Here is an 18,969-nt window from a genome sequence, read left to right as displayed (position 1 = left end):
CAGGCATGGTGGTGCACCCCTGTGATCCCAACTACTCAGGAGGCTGAGGCAGAAGAATCTCTTTTACCCAGGAGGGGGAGGTTGCAGTGAGCTGAGATCACGCTACTGCACTCCAGCCTGGGCAACAGAAAGATACTCTGTCTCAAAAAAAAAAAAAAAAGTTGGAGTCCCCTGGTCACCCTTTGAATCTGGCCTGGTCTTCTGATTTGCTTTGGCCACTAGAACGTGGTGGAAATGACAATGTGTAAGTCCAGAGCTTTGGCCTCAAGACCCCTCACAGCTTTCCCTTTTGGTCTCTCGGAATGCTCCTGCTATGGTCAAGGAAGCTTATGCTATTCTATTGGATGGTGGGTGACTGCATGGGAAGAATGGTCCAGCTGAAAAATAGCACCAACATCCTAGACCTGTGAGTAAGGCCACCTGAGACCCCTCCAACCCCAGTTAAGCTCTCAGCTGGTTGCAGTCACATGGTTCACCCACAATTATGAGAAAGGAAAAAGTTGTTATTTTGCACCATTACGTTTTGGAATGTTGAGAACTTGATTCGTCTCTTTGTTCATTCTAAGATTTGTGCACAAGTGAAATGAAAGCCAATGTTTTTATTTTTTTATAATCAACTTCCTTCTACTGTTATCTCTCTGACCTCTGTCCTGTGTCACCCTCTTAGACACTCTAACCACATGGCCTCCTTTCTGTGCCTTGAGCATGCCAAGGTCAGTCCTGCCTTCAGGACTTTATCCTAGCTTTTCCCTCTGCCAAGAATGTTCTTACTCAAGATATTCACTTTGCTAATTCCCTCACCTCCTACAAAGTCATTACACCCCACTAGAACATTATTAACCTATGCATTTATCTCTCAAACTTTAGTTTACATGCTTGATACTGTAAACAAAAAATAAAATTCTAAGGCCTCCCAACCATCTCAATGGACAGCCAGGGGTCTTAAAATTTAACCTGAGTGTCTGTTTCAGGCCATGATGAAAAGTGGGGGTCAAACATGCCTCATTATAGCTCTCCGGCACTAACTTAACACAGACTTTAAGTCTGATAGGAAACATTTTGCAACCTATTCTCTCTGAAGCCTGCTAGCTAAAAGCTTTATCTGCATAATAAAACTTTGGTCTCCGCAACCTCTTATCCTAACCCAGACAGTCCTTTCTGTTGATCTCAGGTCTTACAGACAAACTCGACCAATTGTCAACCAGAAAATGTTTAAATTTACCTATAGCCTGGAAGTCCTGTCCCACCCCTTGCCACTTTGAGTTGTCCAGCCTTTCTGGACCAAACCAATGTATTTCTTAAATGTATTTGATTGATGTCTCATGCCTTCCTAAAATGTATAAAAGCAAGCTGCGCCCCAGCCACCTTGGGCACATGTTCTCAAGACCTCCTGAGGGCTGAGTCACAGGCCATAGTCACTCATGTTTGGCTCAGAATAAATCTCTTCAAATATTTAACAGAGTTTGACTCTTTTTGTCTTCAATATTATTCTTTCCAAGTTTTGCCCCTGATTACTTTTCTTTAGTTAATTCAATAAATATTTGTTAGAAAATGTTAGTTGAATGAATCAAGGAATCAATGGAATCATTGGAATCAACGAACGAAGGAAGAAATAGGAATGTAAATTTTTCATCTTGGAAAAGATGCTGCATTTTCTTGGATGCTACTACATTTTCTTTATCAATCCTGCATCCTTTACTTTTGAGAAGAAAAATCCCAAATCATTATCCTGCTATTCCCTCCCTCTTACCACTCTTGATGCTTTTAAGTACTTTATGATACCTTGTAAGGCCTCTGCAGTGGTTTGAATAATGGCCCCCCAAAAGTTATGACCATGTCCTCACCCCTGTAACCTATAAATGTGATCTTACCTTGATAAAAGATCTTTGCAGAGTAATTAAGTTAAAGCTCTCAAGATGAGTTCATTCTGGATTATCTGGATGAGGCTGAAAGATAATGACAAATTTTTTTAAAGGAAACGAAAGAGGAGACGACACAGACGAGTAGGCCACATGAAGACTAAGGCAGAGACTGGAATTATGCAGCTACAGACAAGGAATGCCTTGTAGCCACCAGGACCTGGAGAAGATAAGGAAGGATTTGTCCCCAAAGCATTCAGAGGGCGCACGGCCCTGCTGACACCTTGATTTTGGACTTTCTTTTGGACCGAGTAGTCATTATACTTCTTCTCGATATCCAGGTTCAATTGAAGGTATAAAATGTTAAGTTCTTCAGCTCAAAATAAAATCTCTACTCTGCCTCTATCTTGGTAGTTTAAGCAAATTATTTTGTCTCTTTGGGTCCAAGTTTGGTCATCCCTAATATTAAAGTGGTAAATTAGATCAGAAGATCCCAAAATGACATCTTGAGAAATTCTGTTTTAAAGGACATGAATGGGTGTGTCCTATAACACGCCCTGATCACAACCACCAAAGCCAGGGACGAGGGCAGATAAAGTTCTGTGTTCAACTAACTTTGGGAAATGCTGGTCCAGATCTATACTATATCACCCAGGTGTAGACACCTGACCCAAATTAGGTTTCAGAGAGTCTCTCTCTCAGGAATTTTGAATTGAGATTCAGAAATTATAGTTAGTCTTTCCTAGTTCCTAGAAATAAGGATAAATAAACTTAGGGCCTATGGTGCAGTCAACAATGCTTTCTATGCACAGAAAAGTAGAGAAAGCTATACTACAGATAGGTGAGAATGGAGATGTGCAGAGAGAAACAAATAGGAGATGAGACAGCCACAGACACAGTGAAAGATGGAGGAATTATTCCAGATGGATTTGGGGTTCTTCAGTCTGCATGAGACACTTTATAAAATACACTTTCTTCTTTTCACCTAAGCTAGTTTGAGTAAAGTTTGGTTACTTGCATCCAAAATAGCATTGACTGAGACAGGAAGATTAGCACTTGATAGCTAACGTCTTATTGGTGCATCTAAACTATAACAGAGAAAAGTGCTGGAAAACAAACTCTAACTGAAGTCCTGGGATGGGGTTAAAGGACCAAGCAGGTAATAGAGGAGGAGAAAGCAAACTTTGCATACTTCACAAGACTTTCATCATTCACAACACTAGTTTTGGTAGCAGGATATAAAATTTAGTGCATAATCCCTATTATCAAGGATTTAACTACAGCGTTGCCAAGTCCAACAAATTTTTTCAAAAATTTTTTTTAATTTTAATTTTTTGAGATGGAGTCTTGCTATGTCACCCAGACTGGAGTGCAGTGGTGCAGTCTTGGCTTATTGCAACCTCCACTTCCCCAGTTCAAGTGATTCTGTTGCCTAAGCCTCCCAGGTAGCTGGGATTACAGGTGTGCCCCACCACACCCAGTTAATTTTTGCATTTTTTTTTTTTTTAGTAGAGTTGGGTTTTCATCATGTTAGCCAGGTTTTTTTCAAACTTCTGACCTCAAATGATCTCTTGACCTTGTGATCCGCCTGCCTCAGCCTCCCAAAGTGCTGGGATTGCAGGTGTGAGCCACCACACTTGGCCTCTCCTTTTTAAAATAGATATTTCTTGATAGTAGCTGTGTATAATTTATAAAAAGTCATCAGGTATGTTGGTTGTTTGTTTGTTTGAAACAGGGTCTCGCTTTGTCGCCCAGAACAGAGTACAGTGGTAAGATCACAGCTCACTGCAGCCTCAACCTCCAGGTGATCCTCCTGTCTCAGCCTCTCACATGTACCACCATGCCTGGCTAATTTTTGTATTTTTTGTAGATGTGGGTTTTCGCAATGCTGCCCAGGCTGGTCTCGAACTCCTGGGCTCAAGCGATCTGCCTGCCTTGGCCTTCCAAAATGTTGTGAGCCACCAGGCCCCACCAGGTTATCAGTTTTAATTAAGTGGAACAAAGTTGTTACTTCCATGAGAAGTGTGTCTCCAATTTCTATGGGTTTACTAAACTTTAAAGGGTAATCATGAGGTTGTCTTGTTCATGATGTGTTTAAAATTCTTTCTGCTCCTGTGTTTAATCTCAACTCTTTGAGAGTCTGGCAATTTTATCTCAGGTAATTTTTCCCTACAAAGAGAAAGATTCTATATGTGGTTTTGATCTAGAAACCACTACTGTGAAAAAAAATCAAAAAGGACATGTTTATGCATCAAAGGATATTCCAGTGAAAAATTTAAAACTCAGAGGGCTTTTCAGACTTCAAATAACCATATGTTGTGTTTTTCACAGCATGTTATATTGAGCTTTAATAAGTGTGATCTCTTTTGTATTTGTAATTACTTAAGGCATATCAAGCAAGTAGAAGTGGGCTTAACTGAAGTTGTCTTTCATGTTAGCCCTCTTGGAGGATTCCTCAGTAATACACAGCTGAAAGTATAACCTGGGAGTTACTAACTTCCAACTGGGCAGTCTGTCACATCTCACCATGCCCAGGTGCTCAGGTTCCCATGGTGGGGAGAAAGCTCCCCACTCCCCCCCCCCCCCCCCCCAAAAAAAAAAAAAAAAAAAAACCAGCCAGGGCATCACCATAGGAATGCTGGTGAAGATTTGAGTCAAGGTTAGAACTTCAGAGAGTAGCAGTGTCCTTCAGAACGTACTCATCAAATGGTTATTTTAGGGAGCCAATTTTAACTTGGCAAAAATATCTGGTAATTTCTTCCTTTCCATTTATATATAACTCCCATTTATATATCACTGCTGAAGAGCCCAGGGATGAGAGTAAGTGTACCCAGAGAATCCCTTAGCCTATGGGATTCTAGGAACACAGAGGACCCTTCTACCAAATTTAAATGCAAATTTAAAATATTTTTAAGAACACATTTTTCTGATTTTGCTAGTAACACATCTTCATTGTGGAACATAAGGGCAAGGAGGAGAAACAGATGACAATCATAACTGTTTAAAATCTCACCACCCCAAGCAACTGTTACTATTCCAGTAAATATTATTCTAGGCTTTCTTGCCTATGTATACATGTTTAGCCTTCTTGTGACTATGTTTTTAAAACCCAAAAGCATAGCTAAGGCTTTCCCATATTATTACAATTTGTAAACAGTTATTTTTAAGGTTGCTATACCCAGATATATTGAAAATAAATTGCACAGCAGAGAGATTCAAATGGCTCTTCTTGCTGTTCTGAAATTCATCATGGCTGCAGCTGTGAGTTTGGAGACGTGTAGTTGAAGAAGACAGTTATCTTTCCTTTCCTTTCTTCCTGCAGTTTAGGAGACTCAGACTCTACCTCGTTAGATGAGTGACACAGGTTATATCTTGCTGGGGATGATGGCATTCACCTTCTACATGCACTGGTGGTGCAGAAATCAGGGCCAGGCACAAGCCACATTTTCAATAATCATCTAAACCATTGTATTCATAGTATAGTCGTAGCCCGCATTGATAAGATTCTGGTCATAGGCATAATTTTCAATGACTATTCTATCAGTTCCAGTTTTTGGTTGCAGATAACACTTTTGACAATTTAAGCAATGAATTAAAAAATTTAAATTAATCCAAATGTGCTCATCTCATGGAGGGCCCAAGAACCAGGCTTGAAGAATCCGTACCACTGAGTCTGGAGGCTCCTACTGCTGCTAGAACATTTCTTACTGCCACATCGAGAGCTGTATATCTATTTACCATGATCCACCACCCTCAGCAGAATACATTTTTCATAGACATCTCCTTCTTCTTATCAGACTATTGAACTGAAATTTTGTAAGAGTGAGTCTGACTATCCATGTCCTACCTGCAGGGAGAGTGGCAACGGAAGTTGATGACTTCTAATTTAAAAACAGGTAGACTTATAAGGGGAGAAATTTCCCAGATACAGTATAGGAAGGCTGTTTGTAAGCTGCCAGGCAGACAAAAAGTATAACAAAAAGTCTAATGCAACTACGTAATGCTTTATTGTATAAATGTTTCATAACACATTTTATGATTCCTTTATTATTGAAAATTTGGGCCATTAAAAAATTTTTTTGGGTCAGGTTATTAAGTATAATTTACTAGTAAGTAAAATTTCCTCTTTTATGTAGTTTATTCATTTCGGTATATGGGTTTATTAGGTTGGTGCAAAAGTAGTTGCATTTTTTGCCATTAAAGGCCAACAGAGGCCATTACCTTTAATGGCAAAAACCACAGTTACTTTTGCACCAACCTAATATGAGCACTGGCATATATAATCATGGAGTAACCATCATAGTCAAGATACAGAACAGGTCCATCGTTCCCCAAAATTCTCTAACATGCTCCTCCTTAGTCAGTCCCTCCCCTATCCCTAGCTACTACCAACCAGTCATCCATTTTTGTCTCTACAGTTTTTTTCTTTTTCAGAATGCTATGTAAAAGGAATAATACAGTATGTAGCCTTTTTGTCTGGCTTTTTTCACTCCTAATTGTTTTGAGATTCACCCATGTTATTGTGCATATCAGCAGAGCATTTCTTTTCATTGTTGAATAGTATTCCATCACATGGATGTAACACAGTTTGTTTATCCATTCATCAAAGGACATTTGGGTTGTTTCTAGTTTTTGACAATTATAAAAACAACTATAGACATCTGCAGAAGATTTTGTGTGAACAAAAGTTTTCATTTCTCTTCAGTAAACACCTAGACGTAGTATTACTGGGTCATATGGTAAGGGTATGTTTAACTTTATCAGAAACTGCCAAATTGTTTTCCAAAGGGGCCATACCACTTTGCATCTCCGCCAGCAATGTATGAAAGTTCCAGGTGCATTTTCACCGACACTCAATTTTGTTTTCATTTTAGCTCTGGTAACGTGTTAAAAATAATATTGATGCCAGCTGGGTGTGGTGGCTCCTGCCTGTAATCCCAGCACTTTGGGAGGCTGAGGCAGACAGGTCACTTGAGGTCAGGAGTTGAAGACCAGCCTGGCCAACTTGGCAAAACCCTGTCTCTACTAAAAATACAGAAATTAGCTTGGTATAATTGTGGGCACCTGTAATCCCAGCTACTTGGGAGGCTGAGGTAGGAGAATCACTTGAACCTGGGAGGCGGAGGTTGCAGTGAGCCAAGGTTGTGCCACTGTACTCCAGCATGGGTGACAGCAAGACTTCAACTCAAAATAATAATATAATAATAATAATAATAATAATATTGATACTAATCCTTGATGAAATTCCAGGACCGAAAATAAAATTGTGGAATAAAACATGGGAACTCCAGTGAAAAGCTATGCTTTTTTCCTGTTCTCCCTGCTGTGGTTTGAGAGTATCTTCCCAAAGTTCACCTGTTGGAAGCCTGGTCCTCAATGAGGCAGTGTTGGGAGTGAGGCCTAGTGGGAAGTGTTTGGGTCAGGGAGGCATATACCTCATGAATGGGTGAACACCCTCTCCTGAGAGTGAGCGAGTTCTCACTCTTGCAGGACTGGATTAGTTACCACAAATTCTTACCAAGCAAGGCTGCCTCTTGTGTTCGGTCTTCTTTTTCATACATGTGGGCTTCCCCTTCTACTTTTCTACCTGGCCATGAAGCAGCATGAGGCCCTCACTAGATACAGTTACCCATCTTGGACTTCCCAGCCTGCAGAACCATGAGCTAAATAAACTTCTTTTCTTTTTAAATTACTCGGTCTTTGATATCCTGTTTTAGAAACAGAAAATGGACTAAGAAATCCCCCAACACTCATAAAATCTCATCTCCTTGGAGACAGGAAGAAAATATGAATGAAGTCGGAGATAGTTGTTAGATGAGTTAGTAGTTGGTTACCTGACCAATCCAAGAAAGTTCCACATAGGAGAAGGTCCCAAGGAAAGAGCTAGAAGATCCATCTTTTATCACGTTTTTATTTATTAAGGTCTTTGAAATTTGGAAGGAAAGATATACTTGCATATGGAGGGAAGGAAATAAAAGCCACTTGGAAGTCCAAAAGTTAGTAATGATATATGCATTTCCTTCAGTGAGTGTGTTATGACTTTAGGTGTTCCTTTGATTTCTCTAGCTTCCAGATTTGCCCTTTGTATTGAATCTTCTCCTCTGGGTTGTGATTTGGCCCCGTTCCTGGATTCTGCATCATCCCTTATCTACTGCCCATCCTCCTTGAACAACTTTGTACCAAACTCACTAACTCCCCTGGCTTCAGACCTGCTAATGTCAGCATTTTGACAATTGTTGACTTCAGACCCAGCCATATCTTCCAATTTTCACCCACCCTTGCCTGAATGCGTGGGACTTGACATTATTCATAACTTAGATGGAAATAGTGATGATGAGTAAATAAAATTTATGGATGACATAAAGCCAGGAGAATAACTAATGTTGGCAGAATTAGAATAGCGATTTCCATAGGCTGGAACAAAGAACTGAAGCTAACAACGTAAATTGTAGCTGAATTCCAAATTTAGTTTTAAAACTCAGCTGTATAAGCAGAGTCGGAAGTCATGAGCTACCTCTGCTTCATATGGAAATGACATAAGGTTTAAGCAGATTGCGTTTCATATGAGTCATTGGAGTGCTGCAGTAAGTAGGACTGCCAAAAAAATAAAACAAAACAAACCCACAACCTTAATTTGGTCTGAAGTTACATTGGTAGACACAGAGTAGGTTGATCAAAGTGAAGAGGATCCCACTTTACTCCACCAGTCAGACCACATTTAGAACATCAGACTCGGTTTGGAGTAACACACTCTACAGCAGACAAAGACAAACTGGAGTGTGTTTTCCTTCACATCTCATTGCAATGTGGTTTGTCTTACCAAGGTACTGATGACGTTTTTGTAAGCCAATGGACACATTTCATACCTTTTACCTGCTGAAATCTGAGAGACCACATGGAGTAGAGCCCCGTTGTCTGAGTTGTGGCTAGGCTACACTAACATAGAGCCAGCCAGCTCCCACACATGTTGAGAGAGCAAGCCAGGATCAGAAGAACTGCCCGCCTGATGCTTGACCTGTAGTCTTCCAAGCTTACCATTTTGAGGTATTGAGTTTTGGAGTGGTTTCGTTTTGTAGCAATGGCTATATGACACGCCGGGTTCCACTAGTTACTAGCTATGTCACCTTCAGGAAGTGGCTTAACTTCTCTGAGCCTCACTTTATTCATCTGTGCTGAAATGGTTATTACACATGATCTCTTTTAATACTCGTAATAATTCTGTGATGTGAGTGCCATTATTCTCATTCTACAAAGAAACAAATTCTTGTAAAGGTTATGTGATTAGCCCAGGGTAATACGGTGAGTTGACAGCCATACAACTTTCTCATAAAGAATCTCAAAATAAACCAAGTTTGTAGGTAAGTTAATGAAGAATTTCCAAATGCAATTCAAAAAGTGGGAGAGGTTCATTTATATTAAGAGTATCTCCCTTAAGTTGAATAATTGAAATTTTCAGTGCAGAAAAGATAACTCAGAAATCTGAATGTCGTGAAGGTCAAGGGCTCATTGTTTTGCCACTCTATTCCCAGGGCCTAGCCGAGTCTGTAGCACCTCAGTAGATATCAATAAATATTATTTGATATTAATTAAAAATATTTATTGATGTCTACTAATGAATCCATGATTGAATCCTGACAAATGGTCCATGGAGAACACCATCTATTCTAACAACTGAATCAAAAATATAATGATTCAAAACTTGAAGCCTCCAACAGATGGAAACAGAAACACCTTCCTTTCTTCCTCCATATGATCTTTCTCACACCAGTGTGCACAAAAGCTGTTCCTCACATGGTCCAGGCAGTAGCGCAGAATGAGGACAGATGGGGAGGGGAAAGTTGAAGTCTCACCAGGAGAAGCCATCTCTTAGCTTCCAAATCACCTCGGTGTCTTGTAGGAATTCTTCCATGTTCCCACCCCACCTGTCTTGTTACTCCCTCACCCCAACTTGGAGTTGCTAACACAGAGAGCTCTCGCTACTATACATGTACACAGCTTTGTGTGCAGTGCAGAAGTAAAGAAACAATGGAATCGCAGAAGGTCTAGAGCAGAGGACCCTGATTCTTGGGACGAGTGTGTGGGGCTGCCATAGAGACCTTGGTACAATTTTCCTTCAGGGTAGGCAGCACGATTTTGGATGTTGGTTTGTGACAGAGAAGAGATAAAGGAGGCAAGAAAAGAAGAGCAGGCTTAAGAAGTTCAACAACCAAACTTGACATTTCTTGAGTAGACTCAGGAGCTGCCCTACATTTGTGCTGCCACAATGCTTCCTCCTCTTCTTGCAGAACCATCACTTGCTTCTCAATCTTCTCAAATGGACTGAGCTCCCTAAACAGCAGGGTCCATATCTGCTTCTCTGTTCCCTGCGCATCCACAAGAGAAGAGCTTGCCGGAGGCAGATGCTGTCCATGAACTCTTGGGCATTTGCTTGTGTTTTGCAGACTTGGGTGCAATTCAAGGGTGATCTTCTCAACTTTTTGCATTGATTACATCATAGAGACCCTAAGAAAATCCAGTGGCAGCCACTGTGCTGAGAACTGGGAGGTGGTTCATAGTGCTGATAGCTAGCTTGACTTGGGGGTAACTTGGCTCTGAAGCTCCCTTCCGGAGGTGTGGGTATGCACAAACATATGGTCAGTTTTCATCACTGAAATGGAACTCTCCCAGTAGGCTGAGGATAAATAGTTACCAGCTTCACAGCCACTTATGGCATGCTGAGGGATCATCAGCTATATATCCACTTGTCTCCTACATCTAGAATGGGTGATATTCATCTATTCTTTCATTTTTTTTTTTTTTGAGACAGAGTCTTGCTCTGTGGCCCAGGCTGGAGTGCAGTAGCATCATCTCAGCTCACTACAACCTCTGCCTCCTGGGTTCAAGTGATTTTCCTGTCTCAGGCTCCTGAGTACCTGTATTACAGGGGCCTGCCACCACATCCAGCTAATTTTTGTATTTTTAGTAGAGATGGGGTTTTGCCATTTGCTCAAGCTGGTCTTGAACTCCCGACCTCAGGTGATCTGCCCATCTTGGCCTCCCAAAGTACTGGGATTACAGGTGTGAGCCACCATGCCGGGCCCCTTCAACACGCATCAAACATTTGCTATTGAGCTTTGTATTCCTCTGCTATGATTACAAAGATTAAAGACAGAGTACCTGTCCCAAAGGCACGGCCCAGGTCAATGCTGCAACGGCGGATGACCGCAGTGGTCAAGAAAACTAGGGTGAGAGTTCAGAAAAGTGTGGATTTGGCCTGACTCATCCTGACACTTACGGGAAAAGTGGGAATTGGCCAGATGGAGATGAGAGAGATACATGTTTTTGTCAGAAGGAAGAATGTGGCAAAGATTCAGAGGTGTTCAAGCAGGGGCAGCTCCAAGTGTGGCTGAGGAGAGAATAGCATTAGTTGACCCTCCCAAGACTCATCGGTCCTGTCCAAGCCACACCCAATAAACATATGACCTCAGAAAAAACGCTGCAAACAGTTTCAAATCAACCTCCCTGTCCCTTAATTCCAGTCTGAATTTTGGCTCTAAGTGGAAGGTCTGAGGGGGCCACTCTGGAAGGGATTCTTGCATCTTGGACGTTTGGTGTGGAACGAGGAGAGGGAATGATTAATTTTATGCCCCACCAAGTACCCCCCTCACTGGTAGACTTGATTTCTCCAATGTTTGTTCCTCTCTCACCTGAAGCTATTGGTGTGACTGGAGTTAAAGCTGAGATTATAGACAAGATGTAGGCCAGGTCCACCCTGAGAATCTGAGTTTGCTGATGTCAGGCATCATGTCTACTGTGTTCACTTGTTTCTTCACCACCCACTGGAGTGCCTGCTTATACTAGGGGCCAAGTCATTATTTTTTGGATGAATAAATCCACAGATAAGTGAGCAACTGTGGACATGGCAAATAAATATTGTTTTATATATAATTACAGAAAGAATGAATGTTTCACTCAATGTCACCCACTGGAACTAAATTTAGGTTTGAACAGCAGTTCAATTACATCAAGAGCAATTGCCCACTGCTGTTTGATGGATGTGATCCAATTCCTGGAGAAATAAGCACATGCATTATCAAAGCATAATTATACCTGTCATTAAGTGGCTTCCCTGCAGATTCCTTCCTGACAACAGAAAAGTAAAAGTTCCATAATACAGTAAGAGTGACTCACCTTTTCATTTCAGAGGGCTGTTCCTCCCAACTCAAGTGTGACATCTGCTTAAAAGATGAAACCAGCCTCATTCCAAATGAATGACATCTGGACAGCTCTTCAAGGATGAACATTTTATTTGAATATAGGCACTTGGCAGAGTAAATACATGGTTACAAAGTGTTTTAAGTTTACTTGCTTTACATAGTGACCAGAAAAGTCAATCTGCCGCCGTGTAGATTTTTTTTTCTTGATGTTGCGACTTTAGAAGGCAAAGCCCTAAACCCGTCTCTTTCTGGTAACGTGTGAAGACACATGTTGCACTGAGTGGAACTATTATTATGAAGTCAATCATGTCCTTCCGTTCCCCACATCAAAATTGCTATGGATCACATATCACTTAACCTTATTATGATGAACAAAAATCACTTTTGTCTTGGAGAATTGTGAAACCTTTTGAAATCACTAGCTCTGATATAGAGGACTACAAAACCAGACTTGAGAGAAGTTTTATAATAAAATATGTAAGGCCAGAAAGCTTTTGGACAAATTGGAATCTACCCTTGTAGTCTCCATGTAGTCTCCAAAATCTTTTTTTTTTTTTTTTTTTTAAGAGAGTCTACTATGTGTAATGCAAGGCACTACTCTCTCTGCTCAAAGCTACAAGGGAAAAAATGACAAGCCCAATTTTTTTCAAGGAAAATATATTTTCCTTATGAAAGGTCAGTAGTAAAAGAACTAGTTTAAAGTCATGGAGTTTTTGCCAAAAACCATGTCTCGAGGTTTTATGCATTTCTAATGGCTTTGCCCATAGGAGAGATCCCCAGAGCGGCACACAGAGGCTTTTCATGCTGCTCATTTAGATCAGAATAACCTTGCTCCAATCTGGAAACCACCGAAACAACACATACAAGTCGTATGAAAAGCAAAATGAACTCATGGTGATATGAAGTTATTCCATTCAACATGTTAAAATGAATACAGAGCATTTTAAATGTACTCTAGTTTCCCATTCCATCTTCAAGTGAAATAATCATCCTGCTTATTCTAGAAAACTTGTCTTTTTTTTTTTTGAGACAGGTTCTCATTTTATTGCCCAGGCTGGAGTGCAGTGGTACAATCATAGCTCACTGCAGCCTTAACTTCCCTGGCTCAAGCAGTCTTCCTGCCTTAACCTCCCCAGTAGCTAGGCCTGCGGGCACGTACCATTATTTTCTGTAAGGATGGGATATTGCTACGTTGCCCAGGCTTTTCTCAAACTCCTAGGCTCAAGTGATCCTCCCACTTCAGCCTCCCAAAGTGCTGGGATTATAGGTATAAGCTACTGCATCCAGCCCAAGAACTTGTCTTTAGTGAAATAGGTATAGAAAATTCTTTGACTATATTCTGGAGTACATCCTGACAAATAGTTCCCAGTTCTCCCTGACTTAAATAATGGATAAAGTTAGGGCACAGATGTTCATCCATCCAATGCAGTGAAATGTACTGTCTTTTAGGCTTGAGAAAATCTCTTAGCTTTCCAGGAAGTGCAAGAAGCCCTGCGTTGAACAAAGCAAGGAAGCTAGGAAGCTCTTGTGTGAGGTCAGCCTGGGCTGGGGCTCCACGCTACTGTCCCAGGGAGTCGGGCAGTCTTTGTGGGGCTAGGCCCTGCTCCTTTGGCTTCCTGCCTTCCTAGGCAGTGCATCTGGGACTTTGGACTTTACTTAAGAGAAGACTCAACAAGGGCAGAAAGCCCAATTCAAAACATCTCTCTGCCTGCCAGCAGGCCCCAAATAGCCCCAGCACAGCAGTGTGCTGGGTGTCCAGTTCCCACATGTCCCGCGCAGCCTGACGCATGCCAGGTCCTATACTGGGCACCAGGGATACTACAGTGACTCAAAGAGGCAGGAAGCCATTATTCAAGGCTGTGGGTTTCTAACAGGAAGCAGAGACGATGACTAAACCCTAGTTTCTGTTTTTGAAGAGAGGAGCCTCTTGGAGAGACAGGAAGTAAACCTCATTTAAACATACCATGCTAAATGCCAGGATATAAGTGAGCACTGGGGAAAGCAGGGACCGAGGGCGAAGTGGCCTTTACCTTCTTCCCTATGGTGGGATCCCTGAAAGACATGAGGATCTAAACACTCCAAGAAAAGCTGTGACAATTAAATATTATTATTCGTCCTTTATGACCTAGAAATTCTTCATGGGAGGGCTGAAGAGGGTGATATTTTAATTTCTGGTTAAATGGTTGAACTGCTCTAAAGAACTGAGATGAGGGCCTGGTGCGGTGGCTCACACCTGTAATCCCAGCACTTTGGGAGGCCAAGGTGGGCGAATCACAAGGTCAGGTGTTTGAGACCAGCCTGGCCAACATAGTGAAACCCCATCTCTACTAAAAATACAAAAAATTAGCTGGGCATGGTGATGGGCACCTGTAATCCAAGCTACTTGGGAGGCTGGGGAGGAGAATCACTTGAACCCGGGAGGCAGAGGTTGCAGTGAGCCGGGATTGTGCCACTGCACCCCAGCCTGGGGGACAGTGCAAGACCCCTTCTCAAAAAAAAAAAAAAAAAAAAAAAGGAACAGATATGAGTTTACTTGATGATCTAAAGCTCTCAGCAAATATGTTGAGGCTGGGTGTGGTGGCTCACGCCTGTAATCTCAGCATTTTGGTAGGCCAAGGCAGGCGGATCACCTGAGGTCAGGAGTTCAAGGCCAGCCTGGCCAACATGGTGAAACCCTGTCTTTGAAAAAAAAAAAAGTTGAAAAAAGTTGAAATCTGATTTTAAAATCTGGGTGGGGCCAGATGGCTCACGCCTGTAATCCCAGCATTTTGGGAGGCTGAGGTGGGTGGATCACTTAAGTCAGGAGTTTGAGACCAACCTGGCCAACATGGTGAAAACTCATCTCTACCAAAAATATAAAAATTAGCTGGGAGTGGTGCTGCACGCCTGTAATTCCAGCTACTCGGGAGGCTGAGACAGGAGAATCTCTTGAATGCAGGAGGCAGAGGTTGCGGTGAGCTGAGATCACGCCACTGCACTCCAGCTTTGGCAACAGAGTGAGACTCCATCTCAAAAAAAAAAAAAAAACAACTGGGGGAGGAAAACCAAGATGTAACACCAGGGACTGGAGTTTTTAGGAAACAAGCTGGTATTTTTCTGAAGGAGAAGAGAACAACTCCTTTTAATCTTTTGGAAGTAAGTCTCTTCCATTTTCAACATTAATGGTTACAGAAGATGTGTTTTGTCTATTTTCATTAAAATGTAAGTTCTAGGAGGAACTTACACCATGGTATCCCCAGTGCTTGGTATATAACAGAGACTCAATTAGCTTGCTGAATGATCAAATAAATGATTTCAGCTTTTGGTAACATCTTTGGAACTTGAGGGCATATACCTTGGCTTTTGTCTTTATTCATTTATTTATTCATTCATTCATTTTGTGCCCTTCTGGGAATGAACCAGGACTGTTTGAATGGAAAAAGAGGAGAAAAAAGCTGTCATAGTTTGAAAATTGGCACATGTTTTCTTCTAGATTAAATTCCCTTGGACCTTTTAATTTATGCTAGAACAAGCACCTTATCTTTTCTTTTATTACTAAGCCCAACACCATGCGTGGCATGCAGTAACTGTTCAAACAATGTTTGTTTACTTGATAGGCGTTAAGCTCGATAATTTAGCTAAGGCCTTTGCACAGTCTAAGCCTAATTTGGAATGCTTTCAGGCTTACCCAGGCTAATAAAATTTTCTTGCCTCACCTGAATTTCCTGAAAATGTGATTAATTAATAAGAATCATCAAGATTAATTAATAAGAAATCGATAGCAGGATGAGGAACAGGCCCAGACAGTCCCGTACACCATCACACCTTCCTCCCTCCATTTCTGCTCAGCTTCTCTTGATTCTATTGGGCATGATTGGCTCTGTGGGGCTCCACCCAGCAGGGGTGGCTGTTCATGACCTACCCTTTCTTGCAGCCTGACTGTGGACAAACGTTGAGTCCTTAAGAGATGGTGAAGCAGGCATAGTAGACAGTAAAGCTAGACTTAGAGAACACATTTGCATTCTCAAACAAAATTAAAAAGCTTTAAAGTGCATAAGAAGATTGCTCCACTGAAAAGTGCAGAGTATATTCAAAACTGTGAACCTACTGTTTTCTCAGTCTTCCCTGCAATACTGTTCCCACCTCAGACATCCTGAGCTCCCTCTTGCCCAAGTACGCCATCGCCCCTGTAATTCTTATTAAAATACTAAAGGAAAAGTTCATGGTAGAACAATTCAGTTCCACAGAGGTTTGCTTCAGTTGCTCATGCCCTGTGTGCATTTCCTCTGGTTTTATTATTCAAATGAAGAAAATACTTAAACATTTTTTGGTAACAGCTCACATGCAACCCCCTAAAAATACCCCCCGTAACCCTTTGGCTTTGTTCAGAGAAAGACTTTAGCCAAATGGTCCCTTTCACTCCTCTGAGGGCAGCTCTGGGGAACTCTCCTGGCCACCTTCTCTCTCCGTCACATCATCTTTGTGTGACAGCAGGACATCTGTGTTGGGAGCATCCTCCACCACCCACTGGCACTCATGAACTCGGGCTACCTTCATCTCTGCATTCACCCCGGCCGCGGCCTGGGCTGTGCTGCTTTGCCCTCCCATCTCTTCTTGTTCCTCAGAAATCTGACTCTCCCTGAGGCAGATGGGGTCAGAAGCTAAAGTGCAGCCCTCTTGCTGCGAATCCTCCCCTTCCTCGGTGCCCTTGCCCCCTCTTCCATCATGGGCAGCGAGTGTGCAGGCCTCTCCTGGGAGCGCCCCCTCCACGGGCTCCGAGGGCTCCTCAGTGAACCCTCCACTGGCTGGCTGAGAGGAAGGGCTGCCTGCCTCTGGAAATCCCCCCAACTCCTCCCTACGGGCCTCGGGAAGGGGAGTTTGGGCCTCCCTGTCACTGACTTCACTTTCTTCACAGTTGTCCAGATGGGTGGCAGCTGCCTGACTGGCTTCTTTTTCCTCTTCTTCTTCATTTTCTTGGGGAGCAAGGCTCTCCCCATTTGTATCTTTTTCTATCGCTGGAGCAGAATCCACTGGTACTTCCACGGACACCGTCAGCAACTTTCTGAGCTCCTTCAAGGAACCTGAGGCAGCGATGGGTTCTGGCTCTTCCTGGATGGGTTCATCATCCTCAAGGGTCCCGCCATACTCCAGCTCTGATGAGCATGTGCCCGGGAGTCCTGCCATTTCCTCTGCTCCCACAGGATTCACCACGGGCTCATCCACTCTTGAAATAATCACCTGCTCAGTCCCACCCGGGGGTGGGCTGGGCCCAGGGCGAGAAAGGCTTTCTCCTTTGGCCAATGAGCTAGGGACCTCAGCCTGCTTCTCTTCCTCTGACTCTTGGAATACTTCGTTACTGAGGGTCTCACTACCCAGAACTCCTGGCAGAATGGCAGAAGCTCTCCTGGCAGGGCTGGCCTGGTTTGACCCTGTGAGGGGCTTTAGATCTGTTAAGCTGGACACACTTTCACTGGGCAAGGCCATGTTGTCTTCAAATAAGTTGTGTTTCTTCAGGATAGCAGCTTCCTTTATCACTGAGCGATATCAGAAAACAAAACATGACATTAACACTCTCCCTTGGTCACCTGGATTTTCTGATTATATTGAGAAGCCAAAGTAGTCCCCTCTCAGCCTCTCTGGCTATACAAATTTCTCCATTTCAAGACCCAGCTTACATCAGGGAGCCTTTCCGTGATGACCGAAGACTGTAAACTCTTTTTTTTTATTATTTTTTTGAGACAGAGTCTTGCTCAGCCACCCAGGCTGGAGTACAATGGCGCATTCTCGGCTCACTGCAACCTCTGCCTGTCAGGTTCAAGAGATTCTCCAGCCTCAGCCTTCAGAGTAGCAGGGATGACAGGTGCGTGCCACCACGTCTGGCTAATTTTTTTGTATTTTTAATAGAGACGAGGTTTCACCATGTTGGCCAGGCTGGTCTCAAACTCCTGACCTCAGGTGATCCGCCCACCTTTGGCCTCCCAAAGTCCTGGGATTACAGGTGTGAGCCATAGCGCCCGGCCTCAAAGACTGTAAACTCTTTCCAAGCTCTGAGCCTCTGTAGCATTCATTCATTCACTTATTTAAACAGCAAACATTTGCAGGGCATCTAACATGGGACAGGCCCTGGGAATCCAGAGATGAATAAATTGTAGCCTCTGTTTTCAAGACACACGGGGTCTACAATAGTATCACCTGTATCCCTCTGGGAGGCCCCAGCACATTTTATTAGCTGCTAATATGGGTGGTTCCAGTTTGTCCACCCGGACCGAATTCCTCTAGGGCAGGGGCAGGCCTTACACTTCTCTGCCTTACCTTGCAGTGCAGTCCTGAATGTGTAATAGGTACTTGGTACTGCACATGCAGAGGAGACGGCCAAAATGAAGACGCACGTGCAGCTAGCTCAGGTTCAAAGGCCTCGAGAGGGGCAAATCCAATAACAACAACAACAGGTGACATTTTTGACCACAGCCCTCCTATTTATGGCTGTGCAGGGACCGTAGTGCCCAACAATATCACATCCCAGGATGCCATTCATATCAAAGGCAGTAGAGATTTGTGTATTCAGCGTAATTTTTCAGCAGTTAGCTGTAGAGGTTCCTTCTCCAACAAAATCAATATATTGTGACGATTTCCTAACAGAGAGCAATAAAGTGGAGGAAAGGAGTCCTTTTCTAATTCACCCAAAGGCGCCCATGGTGGACTGGCAGTAGCCTTGACCGAGCCCTTCCTTTGTGCAGACACTGTGCTGACACCTTCTATTCCTGGTCTCATTGGATCCCCTGGAATTAACTACTGGATCCTAGGGCTTGTGCTTGGCCAGTTTTCAATGAGGAAGGTCTTTTGTGATATGCAGACCTTCCCAAAGGAGACCAGATATGTTTCTGGCCCATGGTTTGATGGTAGCCCTCTCCAACATTTGTTTGTTCATTTGACCG

The 18,969-nt window shown here is 42.8% G+C and overlaps 1 protein-coding gene across 1 annotated transcript in view; it reads right to left on the bottom strand.

Moving 5' to 3' along the window:
- Positions 1–15,277: 15,277 nt before the first annotated feature.
- Positions 15,278–18,969, bottom strand: part of NIBAN1 (niban apoptosis regulator 1) — a 158,456-nt gene continuing 154,764 nt past the window's right edge. Inside the window, exon 14 of the mRNA XM_032291160.1 lies at positions 15,278–17,568. Within this exon, the coding sequence (XP_032147051.1) occupies positions 16,451–17,568 (1,118 nt within the window). The 3' untranslated portion in view covers positions 15,278–16,450. The remainder of the gene's footprint in view (positions 17,569–18,969) is intronic.

Source organism: Sapajus apella, unplaced genomic scaffold (genome assembly GCF_009761245.1).
Source record: "Sapajus apella isolate SASKATOON/1434 unplaced genomic scaffold, GSC_monkey_1.0 scaffold25, whole genome shotgun sequence".
In the NCBI taxonomy this organism is placed as follows: domain Eukaryota; kingdom Metazoa; phylum Chordata; class Mammalia; order Primates; family Cebidae; genus Sapajus; species Sapajus apella.
Note: the sequence above shows the minus strand (reverse complement) of the source record. Positions and strands in the feature narration are given on the sequence as shown.